This window comes from Bacillus rossius, chromosome 16, assembly GCF_032445375.1.
Source record: "Bacillus rossius redtenbacheri isolate Brsri chromosome 16, Brsri_v3, whole genome shotgun sequence".
Taxonomy (NCBI): Eukaryota; Metazoa; Arthropoda; class Insecta; order Phasmatodea; family Bacillidae; genus Bacillus; species Bacillus rossius.
The window spans coordinates 44,593,324-44,613,786 of record NC_086343.1 but is presented as its reverse complement, the minus strand read 5'-3'; the positions used below and the strand labels follow the sequence as shown (position 1 = coordinate 44,613,786).

At 36.4% G+C, this 20,463-nt stretch overlaps 1 protein-coding gene across 6 annotated transcripts in view; it reads left to right on the top strand.

Annotated features, from left to right (window-relative positions):
- The first annotated feature begins 4,525 nt into the window (after window positions 1–4,525).
- Window positions 4,526–20,463, top strand: part of LOC134540106 (E3 SUMO-protein ligase PIAS3-like) — a 66,726-nt gene continuing 50,788 nt past the window's right edge. For 3 of the 6 annotated variants that reach the window (XM_063382596.1, XM_063382597.1, XM_063382595.1), the window contains exons 1-2: window positions 4,526–4,678; window positions 12,501–12,670. In XM_063382596.1, the coding sequence (XP_063238666.1) occupies window positions 4,655–4,678; window positions 12,501–12,670 (194 nt within the window). In that variant the 5' untranslated portion in view covers window positions 4,526–4,654. Of the gene's footprint in view, window positions 4,679–12,500; window positions 12,671–20,463 lie in introns of those variants that run through there. The other 3 variants (XM_063382594.1, XM_063382598.1, XM_063382599.1) reach the window with 3 other exon arrangements.

Here is a 20,463-nt window from a genome sequence, read left to right as displayed (position 1 = left end):
CAATAGTGTAATATGTGACGTAACTCAAACCACCCAAATTAGCATTTATTATTCGCCACTGGAGTAGTTATCAAGAAACAAACAGTCTCCAGTATGACTCTGATAATTCAAACTTATTTTAGACACATTTATTAAACGTCATTTCTAAAACATATTCATATATTAAATTAATCATTATGTTTTATTGTGTGAATTTAGAGCCACTTAAATTTAGTTAATTATATAGATTTGTACGAATAACGGAATTTTAGAAACTCTGACGCGACAGGGAGCTCACCCCTCCCCTCGCGTCAGGGCCAGATGCCAGTACAGCGCGACTCGCGGACCGGGACGGACGCATGTCCCACGGGGAGCCATCATTTCTTTGTATTCATCGAACTTCAATCTGGTAATTATAGTCCAACTTCAAAACCTTTTTTAAATACTCCCCGTGTGCGCCCGGTCCTTTTCCGGTGTAGGGCCTAACCCAGCCGCGTCAATTTAACACGCCCCACACAACGCATTACGTGGGGCCATGCAATATACGGTACGGGCCGACTCCCGCCACCACAGACTTTTGATTAATCGCCAAGTGCACAGGCACTGGCTACATCCAATCGTAGACGTGTTCTTAATTTAATAGCGAGCCGCGGTGCACACAGGTGGGCCCGCGTGTCGCCGTTTACCAATTACGGGATTAGCCGACTCTAATCAAACACTCTCCCTCGACTGCAACTGGCGTGAGGGCATAACGTTAGTAACGGCGCGTCAGAGCGCCTAGTTTGTAATTGACAATGTATTTTATGTTAGGGAATTTGTGTGACTGTAAGTGCCGTGTAATTTGCCAACGTAATTAAAAATCCGCTCCGCACCCTCCGTGCGCGACGTGTGAACGACAGTGCAAAACCGTGTACATTATTTCTAAACCTCACCAATCCAGTTAGGGATCAGCGTCCTATGCTGTGTAGGGGCCAGTGGGGCAACAGGCATTAGGGATCCCTAGCATCATCACCACCGCCGCAGTTCCTAGTGGGCCATGCAGAGGCTTTCGAACCTCACGACCCACCTCGTGGCTAACCCCCGCGTTAGCCTGGCGCCCTCCTGGACATGTTTCCCAGCAACAGAACAGCCTTCCCGCTAGGAACACCGCCGAGTCTCGAACACGAGAACCCGGGCGACGGCAACGTCAATCTTTTGCAAAGAGTTCTGTTGGTTTATATTGTATTCCAGTGTTTTTCATTGTATTCTGTTGGGTTTTTTTGTTTTCTGTTGCAAAGAGTTCTGTTGGTTTCTGTTGTATTCCAGTGTTGTTCATTGTATTCTGTTGGGTTTTTGTTGTTTTATGTTGCAGAGTGTTCTGTTGGTTTCTGTTGTATTCCAGTGTTATTCACTGTATTATATTGGGGCTTGTTGTTTTCTGTTGCAAAGATTTCTGTTGGTTTAGGTTGTATTCCAGTGTTTTTCATTGTAATCTGTTGGTTTTTGTTGTTTTCTGTTGCAAAGAATTCTGTTGGTTCTGTTATATTCTAGTTTTTCATTGTATTCAGTTGGGTTTTGTTTGTTTATGTTGTATTCCCGTGTTTTTCATTGTATTCTGTTGGGTATTGTTGTTTTCTGTTACAAAGAGTTATGTTGGTTTCTATAGCATTCCAGTGTTTTTCATTGTATTCTGTTGGGTTTTGTTGTTTCCTGTTGCAAAAAGTTATGTTGGTTTCTGTTGTATTCCAGTGTTTTTCATTGTATTCTGTTGTTTTGCTGATAATTTTGAAGCACATATGTAAAGTCTAATTACCATCACCATGTATCCCGTACATTAATACTGATATAATATCAATAGGTAAAAGTTCTGTATCGCGTATCCAAGATTATCACTTGGCCCTGTACATTTTGATCCCCTGTAACCTGAATAAAGATTATAATTTCTTTTATACGTCACATTACGTGCTATTGGATGTAACACGTTGGCAATTCGCGCCTCCATACTGCTAACAAAAATCCCTGCAAGGATTAACGCTTGGGCTTGGGTACACAGTAGGGACACATATTTCTTTTGTTATTATTTACGTTGCATCAAGTAAAACAACAAAGCATATTTTTTATTTGGATATATTAAAGCAATGTAACATAAATAACAACAAACAAAAAATTTACATTATTCCCTACTGTGCATCCAAGCCCAAGCGTCAATCCTTGACACAAGCCTTAATGTTTAATAAATCTTATCTATAACCCCTAAATATATATTAAAAGAAATCATAATTCTTGCCAATTTCTTCATTCACTTTCGTAGTAAACAAATGTCACATTCGTAACCTTGCAGTGTGTCCCAGCCTGTACAAAGAGAGTTGGCCATAAAAATTTGTTAAATAGTTAATGAAAAATGTATTTAGAGAAATGTTATTATCCAATGGTAATTTTACACTAATCAAACTCGGTAAATAAAATTTGTAAACGATAAACAGAAACGTTTTTCTTAAATGCCAAAATTATGTGGGTAATGCCGATCAGTGGTGGGAAATGTGATCACTGTGATCGGCATTACCCCCGAAGGCATCCGCCATGAAAAAAGTTATGTACAAGGAAAAAAAACAATTATACAAAAATCACTAAAGAACAGCAAGAAAAACAAAAAAAAACCAACAAAACCCAACAGAATGCAATGAAAAACACTAGAATACAACAGAACTCTTCGCAAAAGAAAACAACAAAACCCAACAGATTACAATGAGAAACACTAGAAAACAACAGAATCCAACAGAACACTTTGCTACAGAAAACAACAGAATACAATGAAAAACACTAGGATACAATAGAACTCTTTGCAACAGAAAACAACAAAACCCAACAGAATACAATGATAAACACTGGTATTCAAAAGAAACCAACATAACTGTTTGCAATAGAAAACAACAAAACCGAACAGAATACAATGAAAAACACTGGAATACAACAGAAACCAACAGAACTCTTTGCAAAAGAAAACAACAAAACCCAACAGAATACAATGAAAAACACTAGAATACAACAGAACTCTTCGCAAAAGAAAACAACAAAACCCAACAGAATACAATGAACAACACTGGAATACAACAGAAACCAACAGAACACTTTGCTACAGAAAACAACAGAATACAATGAAAAACACTAGGATACAATAGAACTCTTTGCAACAGAAAACAACAAAACCCTACACTTTCTGTTCCAATATCTTTCACAACAGAATCCAAAAAAAACCAATGAATTCAGTGGGCTTTGACAACAGAACCCACTAGAATACAATGATGTATTTTTTGTGTGTGTAAATTTTCCCCAACAAAATACACTGAAACCCAATGAAGTCAGTGTGTTTACAACAAAGCCCAACAGGATCCAATAAAATACACTGAAATCTCATCTGTCATACAACAGGATACACTGAAATTCCTGTTGTATTTTATTGGTTTCTGTTGTAAATTTTTGGTAGGGAGACAGCTACTTGTAAAGAAGAAATGGGCAGTTGTAAATATTCCCTTATCCTAGTGCCGAAGTTGCGGCTAGGCCAATGAGAAAGCCTCAGTTCTAGAAATATTCACAGTGACAGAAGGTGGCAAGGCAAGCTCTGCAAGTGGGTAAATCCACTGATTCGCCGGCAACTAAGGCATGGTTTTGATGGCCTAGAGCACCAGTTTTTCGGTGGTGGACAGACGAGCCAGTAAACCGGCTCGAACTGCAGGCGTACGAGGATCCAGGCAGCACAGCTATGTTCCAATGTCGCTTTCTTTCTTCCGGTCAACAGCAGCTATCCTCTTGTTAGGGTGGGGGTAAATCTTTCAGGCCAGTTAGGTGAGCCGTTTTATACCTTCTTCTCCTACCAGGTCGCGCCGCCTGGGCTAACACTAGCCTCACAGTGGCCCCAACAGAGGTTCAACACCATCTTCCTTCAGAGTTCCGGCACTGTCCGGTTCTGTTGCACATGCAGCATTCCGCAGCCCCGCAAGGTCCAGCCTGTGTTTCGTCTACACTTCGCATCCAGGGCACATCGGGCTCACCCGCGGTGCCTTCGCTGACAGAACTGGTTCCTTCTGCGCGCCGATCTACATCCAGGCTTCCTTTCACCACTGATGCCAGAATAACACCCCACTGAGCCGGCCAGTTGGTCCACAGACTGTTATTGGTTAACGATATTGCAACTCTCGGGCTGGAGTCCTGCGGGACACGGTTGGTAGCAGCTGCCACTGTATATTCCCCCAAGCACTGCCAGCCTTCGGTAACCCAAAAGGTCGCAGGGCACTCCCAGCCAACAGCCCGCAGGAGAGACAAAATCCAACAGCATGGCATGTGTGTAAAATTTACTACATGTAGAATAATATGAAAGAATGACACTAATAGAACGAATATTAAATTTTCTCTTATGGTAGTTGTTGAATTTTGCTGTAGAGACCAATAATAGAAATAAATTAAATTCGATCTGCACCAGATAACCGCTCCCTAAACAATAAACCCAATATATGCTCATGTTCTATAGCTACCTTTGTTCTAGGCTGGAGATAGAGAATTTGTTTTCATATGGAATTGTGTTGCCTGTCTGGTTAGTTATAGTTTGGAAAAATTTATTTAAAGTGCCTGTTCGTTAAATGTTGGCTGACGACGTTCTGCTATATCTTACAGTTAAAGTTTTTTTTAAAAAGCTCTTACAATGACGGATATTGGTAAATTAGAGGTATGCAGTATTTACAGGGTTTTGTGGTTTTTTTTTTTTTTTTAGTTCCTATCAAGTAATTTTTATATGTATGAGATACAATTTATATTGTTTTAATGAGTTTATCTTTGTTAACCAATTGGGATTAGTGTAATAAACAATCTGTAAAACATTTTTGGTGTCTACAATGGCATGGAAACGGAGACTCAATTTCTGGAACATTTTACCATCGCGTCTGCTGCTTCCCCAGAGCACGGAGATGTAACAGTTGCATTTAACGAGATCGTATTTCATTAATTTAAGTAAAATATATATTATGCAGCGATATTACAGCGCATGCAGAATTTACATTTATAATATATAATGAAACGACAAACACCAATTGGTATCCTGGTAATACTCGGATAGAGCGGCTTTTTAGAACGAAAAGAAAAAAAAGATCTGAAAACATAGTTTTCACACACTACACACGTCCCTAAATTTACACCAAAGGCATGGTTTCGTAATTCCTACTAGTTTGTGAAAAATTTAATTGTTGCATCTTACATTACAATACTTGTGCTCTTACACTGCCACCGCCATTCATTGTTTACCCGCGATAAATAGGAATATATGTTTTCCATTTGCTTGAGACGTTTCTTAATGAAACGTGAAAGGAAGGAGTTTTACTTCATTCTGGTGAGTGAAAAAAATAACAGCTTACAGCGTACATTACAATATGTATGTATTCATGCAATCACTGACATTCATTGTTTACCCATGTGGGCTTTTATTTTTATTTTTGGTTTAGAGAACATTAGTCAATGTAGGTGGTGTTGTAATAATGAAATTCATTTAAATAATGAAAGTACGTACTATTTTGAGTCACGTTCTAACGGACAAGTCTAATGGGAGGCAAAAATTTGAATAGAACTCTAACGTTGTTCATTTTCTTTAAGGAATACATGCTGTGCGCAGAATTTTAAGGAGATAGTGTTGACCAATCAAGATAAACTTAAACAGTGTTTCTGTAGTCGAAGATAGTTGAGGTTTGTGATTACAGACAGAAGGCACGGTCATTGTTGGCAGGACTGACAGCGGATATGATCCATTCCAATCTGTTTATTGTTCACGTTTCAGAAAAACAGTGTTTCTGGGTATGGTATGTTAATCAGTTGATTGTGGGGAGGAAAATCGTATTAGAGGACCATATGGAGCCGCTCCAAAGCAACTGAGCTTTTGTTATGGTGGAGAGATACTATAGATAATGAGAGTGAATGAGTTGAGCACTAGGGATGATATGTGAAGTGAAGTCTTATATCACTTACATTTGAGAACAAGGTGTAATATGGAAAGGTTGGTGTAATATGGAAAGGTTAGCAGTATAAATGTAACATTTTTAGTTGCAATTGTGCTGTTGAACTGCTACAAAAAAGTTTAAATAAGTAAAAGCTGTTTGGTGAAAAAATTGTATTCAGTTCATTGTTACATACATAATGTATGCAATGTTGTATGCATCAAACAGTTTGTTTTAAGTAGGGTAGTGTGTGGTGTTATGTGAGGTATGTAAACAATATAACAGTGAAATGTGAATAACAGAATATAATTGGAATACTTTCAGTTAAAGTAATAATAAGTAATAATAATTTCATATGTCATCCTGTACTTGCAGCAACAGACTTTAGAGGAATGAGAAACTAATATTTGTATTATTCGTTGAGAATAAGTTGTTTAGAAAGCATGCCTTCTACTACAGTTGCTGTTTGAAACTGCCAACAATGCAGGTTGCAGTCTTGTCTTTCTCGTAATCTTACTGAAGGATTTTCTCCCTTAAGCTCTTCTTTTGGGAGGTCATCAGCCCTATGTTCTACCGGTAAATATGTAGTTTAGCGGTATTTGCGAGAGAAAAAAATATTAAAAATCCGAAAATACTTTTATTCTATGCTCTTTAACTTCCTCTTTTCATTAAACCCGGCGGAGATAAGAAATTCCAAATACCTACTTTAGGAGATATCAAATTTTTTAATTTTCATCACAATACCTGTGCATTCATGTGGCGATTACCATTGTTTCTTGTTTACGGGTATGAGTTTTTTTTGGTTTTTTTTTCGTGACTTAGGTGAACGACTACATCATTTTCTGTTAATGGCAAAGGAATTGTACCCGCCTCTAACTTAGGTGAGTTTTTAACGTTTCAAATTTTAATGTTTTATATGTTATTTGGATATTGTTGCGCAAGTAATAAGTAAAAAAAATTACGTGAGTTCCTACTGTTCATCCTTTGTCCCGGTTTGTTTGGTCAGGTCAGTTAAATTTTAAATACTTTAAAACTAAACCACCATTAAAATTAATTCTCATTATTTTTAATGTCCGCTTAGTTTGAAACTATTTATAATGTAACTGACCTGAACCTAATCGACCATTTTAATTAATTAGGCATTCACGAACACACGGCAAGGTAAATATTTACTTGGGCGGTATTTCCGAAAAAAAAAATGAAAAAAATCCGAAAATACCTTTTTTTAATGCTCTTCAACTTCCTCTTTTCATTAAAAGCGGCGGAGATTAGAAATTCCAAATACTTTAGGAGATATCAAATTTTTAAATTTCAGCACAAAACCAGCGCATTCCTGTGGCGTGCGTGCACCATTGTTTCTTGTTTACGTACGAGTATCTATTTTTTTATTGGATAATGATGTCACGTGATTGTTCGTGATAGGCCAGAATTCAAATGAACTAATACGTGATTATTTAGTTCAATTATTGTTTAAAACGGTGTTTAATTACCGCCTCCAACTTAGGTGAGTTTTTAACGTTTCTAATTTTAAAGTCTTATTTGTTATTTTGATATTGTTGCGCAAGTAATAAGTAACAAAAAAATTTACGTGAGTTGTTACTGTACATCCTTTGTTACGGGTTTGTTAGGTAAGGTCAGTTACATTATAAATAATTTAAAACTAAAGAATAATTAAAATTAATTCACATTATTTTTAATATCACCTTAGTTTGAAAGTATTTATAATGTAACTGACCTGACCTAATCGACCATTTTAGTTTACTGTTCACCCTCTGTCCGGGTTTGTTTGGTCAGGTCAGTTACATTATAAATATTTTAAAACTAAACAGCCATTAAAATTAATTCACAAAATAATTTTTAATGTCGGCTTAGTTTGAAAGTATTAATAATGTAACTGACCTGACCTAATCAACCATTTTATTAATTAAGCATTCACGATTTACGTATTCACGAACACACGGCAAAATAACAAAAATGGCGCCGCTCGAATGGTTCCACAGGTCTTGTATTGCAAAATTAAAAAATTCGATATTTCCTAAAGTATTTGGAATTTCTTATCTCTGCCGCTTTTAATGAAAAGAGGACGTAGAAGAGCATATGATAAAGGTATTTTCGGATTTGTAACATTTTTTTTTGCAAATACCGCTCAACTACTTATGATGAAATTTAAAAATTGAATATCTCCTAAAGTATTTGGAATTTCTAATCTCCGCCGATTTTAATGAAAAGAGGAAGTTGAAGAGCATAAAATAAAGGTATTTTCGGATTTTTAACATTTTTTTTCGGAAATACCGCCCAAGTAAATATTTACCCACGGCAAAATAAAAAAATTGTGACGGTCAAATGATAGCACAGGTCTTGTATTGCAAAATAAGAACGGCAATATCTCCTAAAGTATTTGGAATTTCTTATCTTCGCCGGGTTTAATGAAAAGAGGAAGTGAAAGAGCATATAATAAAAGTATTTTCGGATTTTTAACATTTTATTTCGCAAAAACCGCTAAACTACATATTTACTACCCAGGACACATATTTTTACTTTCTTTACCAACAATAATTCTTCCCAACCCTATAACATTTATGATAACTAAAAATTGTAACAGATCTTTTTGCCACAGTCATGGATTACTGTATTAATTATAATTTGGAATTCACTATTCATTGATTCTGTACGTCTCTAAACCAATTAATTTGAAACAATTTTAGTACTTACCTTCATTGATTTTCAGATGTGTGAAAAAACTTTTATTTTTCTTTATGGTTGGTTGCCAGCACATTCCTGTTATAGCTCATACCATTTTATATCTATGTATTAATTTTTTTATTGCAACACCAAAAAATCCTTTCACAACAATTTTCTTCATACTTTCTTATCGGTCATAAACTATATAAGTACATTGGTCGTACATGATCTCCCCTTATTTTATCTCCTGTTTTGAAAACCACATCGTAATCACCAGAACTCTACACCACATTAAGTACTACTTTCCTATAACGTATATATTCCTAGTTCACCTTGTTGAAGTCTACTAGCGAAAACACTACATTCTTCAAACCTAGCTTTTTTTTATTGTGGGAAGTTAATGAAGATCCTGAGGTAAGAGTTGAAGATGTAAACGTAAATTGCTTTAGCCAAAACTTTTTTTCTCTTCTTCAAATAAATAAGTTTGCTCACTGTGCTGTATTGCGGCAGCGCTAACAGTATTGCACATATGTAACATTATCATGTGAAGTAGAGAAAGGATGCCCGTCACACTACATTGTGCAGTCCAGAGACATTCTGTAGCTGCATGCTGTTAGCTGTGGGCTACTAGTCATTTGCATGAAGGCTAGCGACATTATTCTTGGCTACTTTCAGATGGAAGTTTATGATTAGGAAATAAATATTTATTTACCTTTATTTATGAATAAATTATAGTTCTGAGAAATTTATTTCTTCCACCTTACTGTTCATCGTAACATTGCTGAACGGAAATGTACTCATTAAAATATCCATTAGGTATGCATTTGTTATAGTCCTTAGAGCTACCGATTATCTTGTGGGATTCAACAGTTATTTGTTTGGAAATCATTTTTAATAGTTCTGAATAACGTGTTGAATGATATAGTTGTCATCATGAAGAAAAAGCTGCAAACAAAACTTACCTATTTAGCTGAAATGACTAATCGGTAGTTAAAATGATAAAGTTTGTGAAATTGCCTAGGTACATTTTTTTATTTGGCACTTAACTCATTACTAGAGACATGTAAAATTGGCGATTTCAAATCCCTAAAGGATAGACCCCATGATACTCTACGCACTCGTGCAAATTACATCTGCTGATTGGTTACAGACTCGTAACACCTGTTGACTGGAATGATCGTGATTCGCTAATTATTCTGTTAAAGATTTTTCATTGGCCCAGAGTCCTTCAGATAAACTGTGGCCCAATCACTGAAGCAAAATAACGTCAAAAGTGTTTGGACTCTATCCTATCGCGAAATGAATCCGCACATTTAAAAGGTCTCTACTCATTACTGATAAGGTTCAGATTTTTGGGGGTGATTCGGGCATTTGTAATGCATCAAATTAGACAAAATAGCGTGAAAATTAAATAGGATTTTTGCTACGAACAGCAATTAATAGTTGGGGTTGTATTGTCACTAGCCTTAATTCATGTGCCTCAGTAACTGCACACGTGCAGGTGGAGAATGACTTGGTTAACACTGCCTGGATTGCAAGTCTGTGCGAGACATTACGACACGCTCTCTCGTTCCTCCACTTGGCTGGTATCAGCAGTCTACTGGCTTATCACATCTTTCCATTCTCACCCGTAGAGCTGTCATGCTGCAGATTATCAAGCGAAGTTAACTATGCCCACCTTCTACACCTGCCCTGTTGCAGTGTGATTTTATTCCAAAGATGTTTAGCTATTTTAAACATTTTTAGCTCCATAAAATATTTAACCTTTTTTTGTAAAAACCCTGGAAAATAAACTTAGCACACTTGTAGCTAAAACTTGTTCTTAACTAGGTGACGTAAATGAAACATTTTCTTAATGATGAGATGTAAAATATACATTTCCATCTTTGGTAAAATTTTGTTCAGAAAACTTGTTAGTCAAAGGACATATTTTCATGCAAAGAACCACTGAAAATGGACTTTGTGGTGACCGCTGTAAAAGTTTGTCACAACTCTGTTTATGCTCCCTCTGGCGACAAGAGATGTCGTGTAGGCCCATCTTGTTGTATTATGTAATAAGGGATCGTCCATTAATCACGTGTGGGTCGAAAGGGGGGAGGGGGGGGTAAATCACGAAATATTACAAGGGGGGAGGGGGGTGTAGAGAGATATCACGTGTATTTTTTTTTCACCCGATTTCTACTAAACCGAAAGCGATGTGTGGCCTTGACTCGCCGTAGCCAGGCAACAATATCCCCGCCCGCCACAACATGAACCACCCGGCTCGGCTTGCCAGTCGCCAGTAAGACTGTGATTTTGGCGCCGAATACATGTGTAAATCACATATAAGCCTTTCCTTTATTATTTTTATGCCAGTGAGAATAAACCTGCAACCTAAATGTGTGTCTGGACATTTTTATCACTGTGCTTAATTTTCCAGAATTAAATTAGATTATACCTATATTTAAAGATGATAATCCGAAATTTTTAAAAATATTTTGTACCAAAAATACACGTGATTTATTTGGGGGGTGGGGGGGGGGGGGTGTTTGTCTGAAACCTCACCACAAATCACTAGGGGGGAGGGGGGGTTAAAAATTTGTTAAAAAAAACATCACGTAATTAATGGACGACCCCTAATGTATTAACAACCCGTAATCTAGTACATACAATATTTATTAAGTCCTTTCGTCATGTTACATGTTTTATCACTGTCGAACCTGTGTACCAACATTACCCCTGTCCAATCAATATTACCAACAAACACATACCAACATTACAACATTACTAACACATCACATCTTAAAGTATTGTTTTATTCAAAGAATTACTGTATTAAATACAGTATATTCTTGATTAACCAAGTTAATGTGGATCTCGGGAAAGCTAAATCACGGATAACACTGATAGAATGAGAAAATTGTCTGGGTTTTCAGTTGAACCAGTGATGTAATTTCATCAGTGTAGTTTCTTTCATTTCACGCCATGATCTGCCCAACCAGCAAACTGAATCTTTAAGGCTACGGCAATGTCCTCGAGTACATGTTTCAAAAGTCTTTGTCGGTGACGGCACTTTCACTTGGCTCTGATAATGTGGGACCTCAGCTAATCGAGACACTAATGTAAATTAATATTTCATTAATGAATCATCTAATGTATCTGTAAAAAAAACACTTAATGATCATGATAAATATTTCAACACTGTGAGTTTGTATGCTTTATTAGGTATATGTATTGTGCATGCATTAACTTTGTGGAATATTTACTATTTTTTTTTCCTCCCTTTAAAACTACGTTCATATTGATGTTTGGATGTCCGGGGAAATCACTAATGCTGCATGCTGTTCTGGATGTGCCTGAATAAAAAGTACTCACTCTGCATGCATGCGCGACTTTAACAGCAAAATGAGGTTTTGAATACAGATCTTACGTAAACTAAGTATCATTGTTAATCCTATGTTTTATGAAAGTCATTCTATTATTTTCTTGTACTGTTATATGTGTATTCATTTGTTTCAGCTTTCTACAGTGGCTGTCTTAAGGGCAAAGAACTTTTGGTTTTGTTGCTTGAGTTGGAAAGCTGACATTCTCCTGTAGCTTTTGAGATTTCCCATTTTCCTTCTCTTTTATTTTTTTTGTGAATTTTCTTTTTCTTTGAAATTGGGGAAAGAAATTTTATTTTACAAAATTGTTTTGTCCTTGCACTTTCGAAAGTTTGTATTGAGATGTGCATGTCCGTCTATCCTTTAATGTTTAAATTCATCCAGAGAAAATGGAAGTCTGATAATTTTTTTTCCATTCTTTCGATGTTGATTCAGCTAACTGTTGATTTCTGCATAGGTTGTCTCAGCCTGTAGGCATGTTGTTGCCGTGTGACCTGAAATGGGCTTCCCTTGCTCTTTGCAGAAAATGGTGGTTAAGTTAAGAGTATCTGACCTCCAGACCATTTTAGAGTTTGCCGGTCGTAGAAAAGTGGGCAAGAAGAACGACTTGCAGGCTAGAATAATCGGTTTGATACGTCAACCCTCGTCCATGCCACTTAGGATGAAGATAAGAGAGGTATACAAGGCCTTCCTGTAAGTACGCAGCGGAAATGGGTGCTGATGTGTCCGCTGTGATTGTATTTGCTGGACTGGCGTCTGTGCGGTAGAACTGGTGCAGGTGCTGAGGAGACGGCATGTTCTTGCACTCGGAAGTGCAGCCGAAATCAGGAGGCAAGCACTCGCCGTACTCTTACTGTGGGCTGCAGGTTTTTTTTGGATAAAAATTCTGCGGTTGGCAGCTAATTGGCTAATCATTTTCATGTAATCACCTCTTTGGCACCTTATAGTAATGTATTTTTCGGACCTTAGTATGTAGTTAGTTAAGGGAATTGGAATTATTTTTTTATTCATTTTCTCCATAGAAAAAAAGCTTGTTAATATTGTTAGTAGTAGTAAGAGTTTTTGGTCTTTGTCTCCATAATGATTTCAAATATTGAATGAATATTTTTAATGAATATCCCAAAGTTTTCGATACCTAGTGAAAGCAGATATATTGCACAATTTGTAAATACAGTAGAACCCCAGTTTTACATTACCGCTTTTTTTACTTTTTCTTGTTATTTGCGCCATTCTATTTTGGTCCCATTTTAACCTCATTTGTTTTTAATGCAATAACATTCTGTTGATTACAACGCACCTAAAATCTGCCTCCTGCAGTTTGCATTATCTAGTTATGTTATTCCTACATAAATTCATTTTCCAGTGTTTGTCATATACATTGTACATATGAAGATTACTCTTCGTGTGAAATACTAAATCCAAAAGTTCCTACAAAAGCTAATGTAGACACTAAATTGTTCACTCTGACAAACACTCGCCACCCGACAGAGGCAATACAAAATGTTAAGTAGGTGAAAGAAATGTTGCATGGCAACTGATACAATACAGTTGTAGGTGTGATCTAGGATTTTCCACCTTGCTTCTTTCACACAGCTAGGAACATTAGCGCTGTAGTTCCTGGATTTTTTGTTGTGCTCTTCCATTAAAAATGGTATCCACCAGCTGCCAACACTGGCCTATTAATGGTAGACTTTGAGAAAATGTTAGCCCGTGATGCTGGCGCTACTGTTTATGGAAATCCAGACTGTCCATTGGTAACTTGTATATGCAGTATTACATACAGTTTATTTACATAATTCATCTGTGTCAGCAACCATTAATCATAACATGGTCGGTAACAAATTTAAATGTTAATAAGCGTAAAATTTTGTATTTTACTATTAGTAATTTTTATCAGTATTTTATCGAGACGGCAGCACGTAGAAGATGAAAATATTTCTCAGTGGATGAAAAACTAAACATTTTAAAGTGCATGGGCCAAGCCTAAAGGTACTCGTATTTCACTCGCTGAGAGGTTAGGTGAATATGCCTTCTTTTCTTCTTTGTTTTTAATTACTGAAGTAGGGTTTTGATGATAAATCTTGCTTTATTTTTTTTATCTTTGATAAACATAACTTTTGCTATAGTAAACTTTCCTTATGCTTTATGATAAATTACTGTAGTTTCATTAATTTTCTTATGATAATGTCTGATGTTACTATAAGTTGCTGATTACAGTTGACAGTACATATATAGGTACATATACTGTATGCATGCTTACCTATACAGAAAATAAATGTTAATAATTCTATTTAGATATGCATCACACTCTCTTTATGAATAATTATCTGTATATCAGAGCATGGTATGTTCAGATCTTGTATCATAGTTCTCTGGAAAAAAAATTATTGCATTCATTTCTTACATTTAACACTTTTTCCACTTTTTACAACATTTTCAGGCACCTCTTTGAACAGTGTAAAATCGGGTTCTACTGTACTATTGATTTTAAAATGGCAGCATTCTTTGTAAAGTCTGCTTATGGTTTTTCGTTGCTGACATAATCATATGGTCACGCACTGTCTCTCATTATGCTTCTGTGTCTCTGTCTCTACACATCTTGGGCCATGTCGGAATTCAAGAGGCTTGTTCTTTCTTTGACGCACTGGTAACTACTCCATTGAGGTCTGATGCTTACCCTCGATTGTGCTCTCAGAACATTGGGAGAGGACACATTCTTGGAAACCTCATTTTACACATGATGCATTCTGTTGTAAAAAATGAAAAACATACATACCATATTAAATCATCATAATATCTGGTGGCAGTTTTGCAAGTAAACTTTGATTTACATTGGAAACTAGACTTTTTTCAACCTACAATTCTTACTTCTGAGGGCGTACCGGTGTTAAGGTTCAAATTACTGGTGGAAATAGTGGGCGCCACCACGTGAGTGGGCACGTGGACCCGGCTGAAAGACTCTAACTCAGGGCGTTACTTGGCCCGTGTGCGGCGAGATATTAGCCCTCCTGATGTTTAATCCAGCATCTGTTCCTGACCGAGCCCGCTCTCAGCGTCGGGCACACTTCTAATTGTCGCAGTGGGCTCTCAGGGCGTCCCACACGCCGCTGACTGGGTTAAGTACCCACGTGGCCCCCCGAACACAAAGACACATGACTCAATTAAGTTGGTTTATATTTACTCACGTTACACGCCCTTACACAATCCTTCCTTGATACTGTTATAAAACGCCCGAGGCACGAATCGATTTAGGTGAGGAGGCGAACCACGCACGTGGTCGCCTCGGGCCGTTACCTAATACACGGATGACCAAAAACTCCGGAGAGTAAAGAATTATTAATTAAGCAGTCTCTCCGACCAAGAGAGGCCCCGAGGATATAAAGAAAACGATTTGAATAAATTACTTAACAGAACTACTTTCCGGTGAACAATGGTGATGTCCTCGGGGTGTCTGCAGAGACGTCCGCTCTCGGCCGGCTGTAGAAGGAGACTGGGCTGAGACAAGAGCTTGCGGAAGGCAACGTGGCGCCCTTCGCGCCCAACACAATTACCGTTAACATCCTAGCTATTGCGTGCCCCGGGTTATTATGGAAAATAACATAAACTCTTTATAAAAATTAGCACATCACACCCATGACCAGACCATCTGTAATTATTACTTATGTGGTAGAAAATAGTTTAAATCAAGTTACATGTTAGTTCCGCCGGCGCCCGCTAGGGAGCGTCCTTGTCCGTGCTTGCACGTATTTTATTACAAAAACATCACAAATTAAATGAAACAAAAGGCACTCACATACACAATCGTCGTGACACTATTTTGGGGGCGAAAAGAAAAGTGTTACAATAATTATTAATACATATAGGGGTGCGGCGCACTGCAGCTAAGCGCCCTCTTGCCTGGCGACCAACACACACGCACGCACTCGTTAGCGGGAGGTTTGAACAGAGATGGTGGTGTTTGGGCAGTGGCATATCGGGCTCAAAGGAGGCCGCAGGCCCGGACGGTGTCACTTCTTTCAAGAGTTCTTCTTAATATTCCATTTGGCTTCGCCAGTAAAGTTGCTCTTCTATTTATATGAAGCTTTGAATGTTATTGCAAAGCTTCGCATTTGTTGGAAAGCTTTAAAATACCGGGTGCCTAAGAATTGCTGCTTTTCACTTATTAGCCAGAATTTTTTTTAAATTAGAAATTGTGCTTTTTAATTTCACAACTGCAGATTATCGTAAGTCATAACCAAAGTAAAGAATCGTTTAGGTTGGTATGATCAGCCAATTTAGAATGAGTAAAACTATTTATATTATTAGTTTTTGCATTTTACAGCAAATTTCACAGTTTTTTGAATTTACATTTGACATTTAAATCACTGTTAAAGATTCCTAAAGTATACTTCACAGAACACATTTTTTTACATTTCTAAACATTCTATAGTGATACCAGTTTAGGATACATGTCACACAGTAAGTCCTGATTATATTTGTAACACAGTAAGGTAATTAAAAAAACTTATTTGGTTATAAATGTCTTTCTTTTAGAATGCTAATAGAAAGTATCAGTGTATGGGACCAATGTAATAATTGCTTTGTGCAACCACAACAAAAATAGATTTTCATCTTGTTATTTTTTGATATTTTAGTATTTATTTTAATAATGGGTTAGCTTTTATTGTATTACAAATGTTAATAAAAATTTTACAATAGATTTTATGATGTTATTTAATAATTCACATAACATTTGGAAATGCCTAAGTATTATTATTTTTTAAATGGACAAAACCTTTGTTAATAAAATATTGTTTATGGTATGAAAATAATTCTTGTTTTTGTGTTTTTTCCCCCCATGAATAAAGTGAGTTACTTGAAATAATGAACAGGTGGCACTTAGGTCTGTTTTTAGGAATGCACAAAATTAATTTTATGACTGGCTAATTTATAATAATTATTAAATTATGCTAAACATTGGGTCAAATTTTTTTTATAATCATTAAAAATATTATGTAAAATATATTATTTTTACCTCATTTCAGTATTTTATAAAAATAAGTGTAATACAACCTTGCTGAGAAAAAAATTTACAATTCAATTTAACTTCAAGAACAATTTAAACATTCAATTTGATATTTGCTTTGTATCAAAAAACTGATATTCGCAAAGGCCTACAGTGAGGTAGCTCTTTCGCAGACATACACAGTTGATGGAAAAGCACTCTCTTCCATTTCATTCAAGGCCTCAAGTTGTGTCAATTTCTCTGCTATCTCATCTCTTCCTTCGCCTCGCCCTTTTCTCCATGAAGCATATCTCTTTGCTCCACCTTGCATGGTTGTCATACCGTCTCATCTGACAGTCGGCAAGTTCATCATAACTGTAGACATTCATATATCAACGTGCTGGTAGACTTTCAAAAAGCACTATCTAAAACTTAATGGGAGTCTTAATTATTGCAGGTATTAAATCTATTGTCCTCTCAGACAAGAGTAACTTTTTAGTTTTTTTGCTTTGTATTAAGGTTTTTTATTTATTTATTGGATCTGGAATTGATGGTTGCAGTCAGCATACATTTTAAGTTTCGTAACATTATTTTTAACCAACTTAAAAAAAAAGTGGTTCTCAATTCGTCTGAATATTTTTTTTATATATATAATGTTCGGGCATAACTTCTTTGTTTATGAACCGATTTTAATGATAACTTTTGTTTTCGTTGTTATTTTACCTTGTACTTGGAAGGGACACCAGGGAACTTCTCAAATCAAATGTGAAATGTATGGTGACTGAGGCATTGTTGGGTTTATGACAGTCCCAAAACAAGGCAGGTGCTGGACTGCACTTGTACTACAAAACTTAACGACAAACAGCACGAATGTGTAGATTGAAAACTTTTTTTTTTATGTTAATGCAGGGCACAGACTTCAGAATTATAAAACAATTAATGATTACATAACAAACAATAAGTTTCTAATTACAATACACAGAAGAAAAAAATTAAGTAATAATTTGGTGTAGAAAACTTTTTTTTTCTTTCCATTGAACTTTTATTTTTCTTTCATATTTTGGATTTCCATTTGGTATTCGGCCCGGAGAAATGGTGTTACCTTTTTCCTGCTCTGGTAGGGCTTTCGTAGACGTGATATTGTTGTCTTGTGAGTCTGGAAATATGCTAGCAGTGGTGCACCAACTTATTAGTTGTTTAGAAACCTCAGAATGATTATGGTCAGTAGCTTCAAGTGGAAACAATAGTTTTTTTTTTCTTTTTACATGAATCGCATGTTTGATAGTTTGATACCATGTAACTTACAAGTTTCAATCTATCATGCTTGGGGGGGGGATAGTTTGTGATTCCACCGTTGCCTTTGATCTTTGTGGCTGAACTGGTTTCTGGTTGGAAGCCATTATCAAGTAATTAAAAGTGCTGCCAGCTGATTGGCTAGTAAATTCAAAGTGCAAGGACAAACATTGTGAGTGTGAGAGGGAGTGTACCTGGATGTACGTTAGATTCTATTTGAGGGTTTATTGCTTGATTAGTTTTCGCAATGTAAGGTAAGCCGCTTGGAGAATTTCAGCTTCCCATGTGTTTTAGCTCTCAAAGAATGTTTGTTTCAAGTGCTGCCTAATTATGTTTACTTCAAGAATGAGTTGGAGCCTTTATTTTCACTGAATCTGTTATAATAATTAACCTTTAAATTTTCCTGTTTGCTGTCTAGAATTTTTTTTTGTGGATTTTATTTTTCAAAAGTGTTTTTTTTTTTTTATTAATTATATTTGGGGTGGGTTTCCCCCCTTTTATTTTTCCTCTTCCGTATAGGGTGGATTAAGTCAGTTTGTTTCTGAATTATAAGTATGAACACATTTGCACATTCGCAGTTTGAACTGAAATAATTTTTCTCCGATAACTCAAAAGTCCTCAAAATCAGTTTGCAAATTAAAACTGCAGCCTCATTCATTATATTGGGGTGTACACTGCCTGCACATCAGCATTGAAATTAGAAACCCACTTTTGGAGCAGTTTGTTTGATTATATTCATATTTTTATTACCATTGTCAAGGAAGTGAACATAATGAACGTATCAATTTTCTCATGTTTGGCTCATTTTTGTTTGCTCATTTGTCACGTATATCATGAACACACCCAGATGCCAAAATGTAACTCTATTCTTAAATATGAGTCTCATTGACTGCATTTGAAGATATTGCCTAGAACTCATTAAGAACTTATTGAAAAAATAAATTGTTCCTATTTTCTTTTTTAAAAAATTTAATGTTTTTCTTTCTTTATTATTTTGATTTTGTTATTGGAGAGGTGTTTTTCATTGAATAAAAAATAATTCTAATGCCTGTTGAGAATTGTGTAGGAAACGAGGGAGTGGTGTTGGAAAGGGCGGATGCGCAGTAATGACTTGCGGGTACGGCTTCTAGGTTCCGTGTCGGGCGGAGGACGTTCAGTAACATGTCGGGATGCTAGTAGTTCTGTGTGTGGAGACTAACAGCTCAGCTCACGCCCTAGAGTCGTGTCCTGACTTCTTGTAGCCGTGTCGAGAGCTTAGTGATGAACAGCTGCTGCGTTGTCTTAGCTTGCATTGCGAGTTCTACCAGTAACAACGTGCTTTGTGTTGTATGTTAGCTTTCTGAGAGCTTAAGTCTAGTAAGTAGCCTGTGATGTTGGCACAGAACAATCACTGTCTTTAGTACAAGCTATTTATTACATTACGCTACCTACTCAAGTTTTAACCACAAAATTTTAAATGCTTTTTTTTTTTTAATAAATTTTTAAAAATCTTTATGTATAGCCTTGTTCTCATATTATAAAATGGAAGCTTATATATGCTCATTTGGCAAACGTCTTGCTTACTATGCTTAAGAATGTGTACAAAGAGTTGTGTAAGTTACTTTTATAAAATGTTGTTCAGGTAATAAATGTACTGTAGAAGTTGTGTTAATACAGACATAGTAGTTGTATTGGTGGTGGTGTCATGTTGTGCTGCTGATAAACTACAGAAATGTGATTGGTCGGTGCAAGTCGTCGCCAGTCACGCCTCGTTGCATTGGCCCGAGCCGCCACGCCACACACGCCTGTCAGCACGCTCCTTTCACTGCACAGACTGGGCTTGTGCCATACGTGCATGTGCACACACACGTCAAAAATATTGTGTTTTCCTGGGAAAACATAAATGTGATGGTTTTATCTGTGAACAGAAAGTATTTTCATATAGAAGTAAACATAAAGGTGATAGTAATTATGAGATGTAAGTTAATTTTTTTTTTTGGTAAAAAGGTTAGTTTGTAGTTGAACACTTGTGCTGTAGCTTAAATTATTTCAATTCAATAAAATGAAGGAGGTAGAATATAAAGCCAAGTGGGGAAAAAAATATTGCAAATAAAAGAAAGGAAGCATTTCATAAAATAAAAACTGTTTTGCAGAGAATTTAGTCAGTCATCCAACTACGGAAAAGAGTTTGACAGCAGTTTTAACAAGTTTCTTTCATCATTGTTTGTAA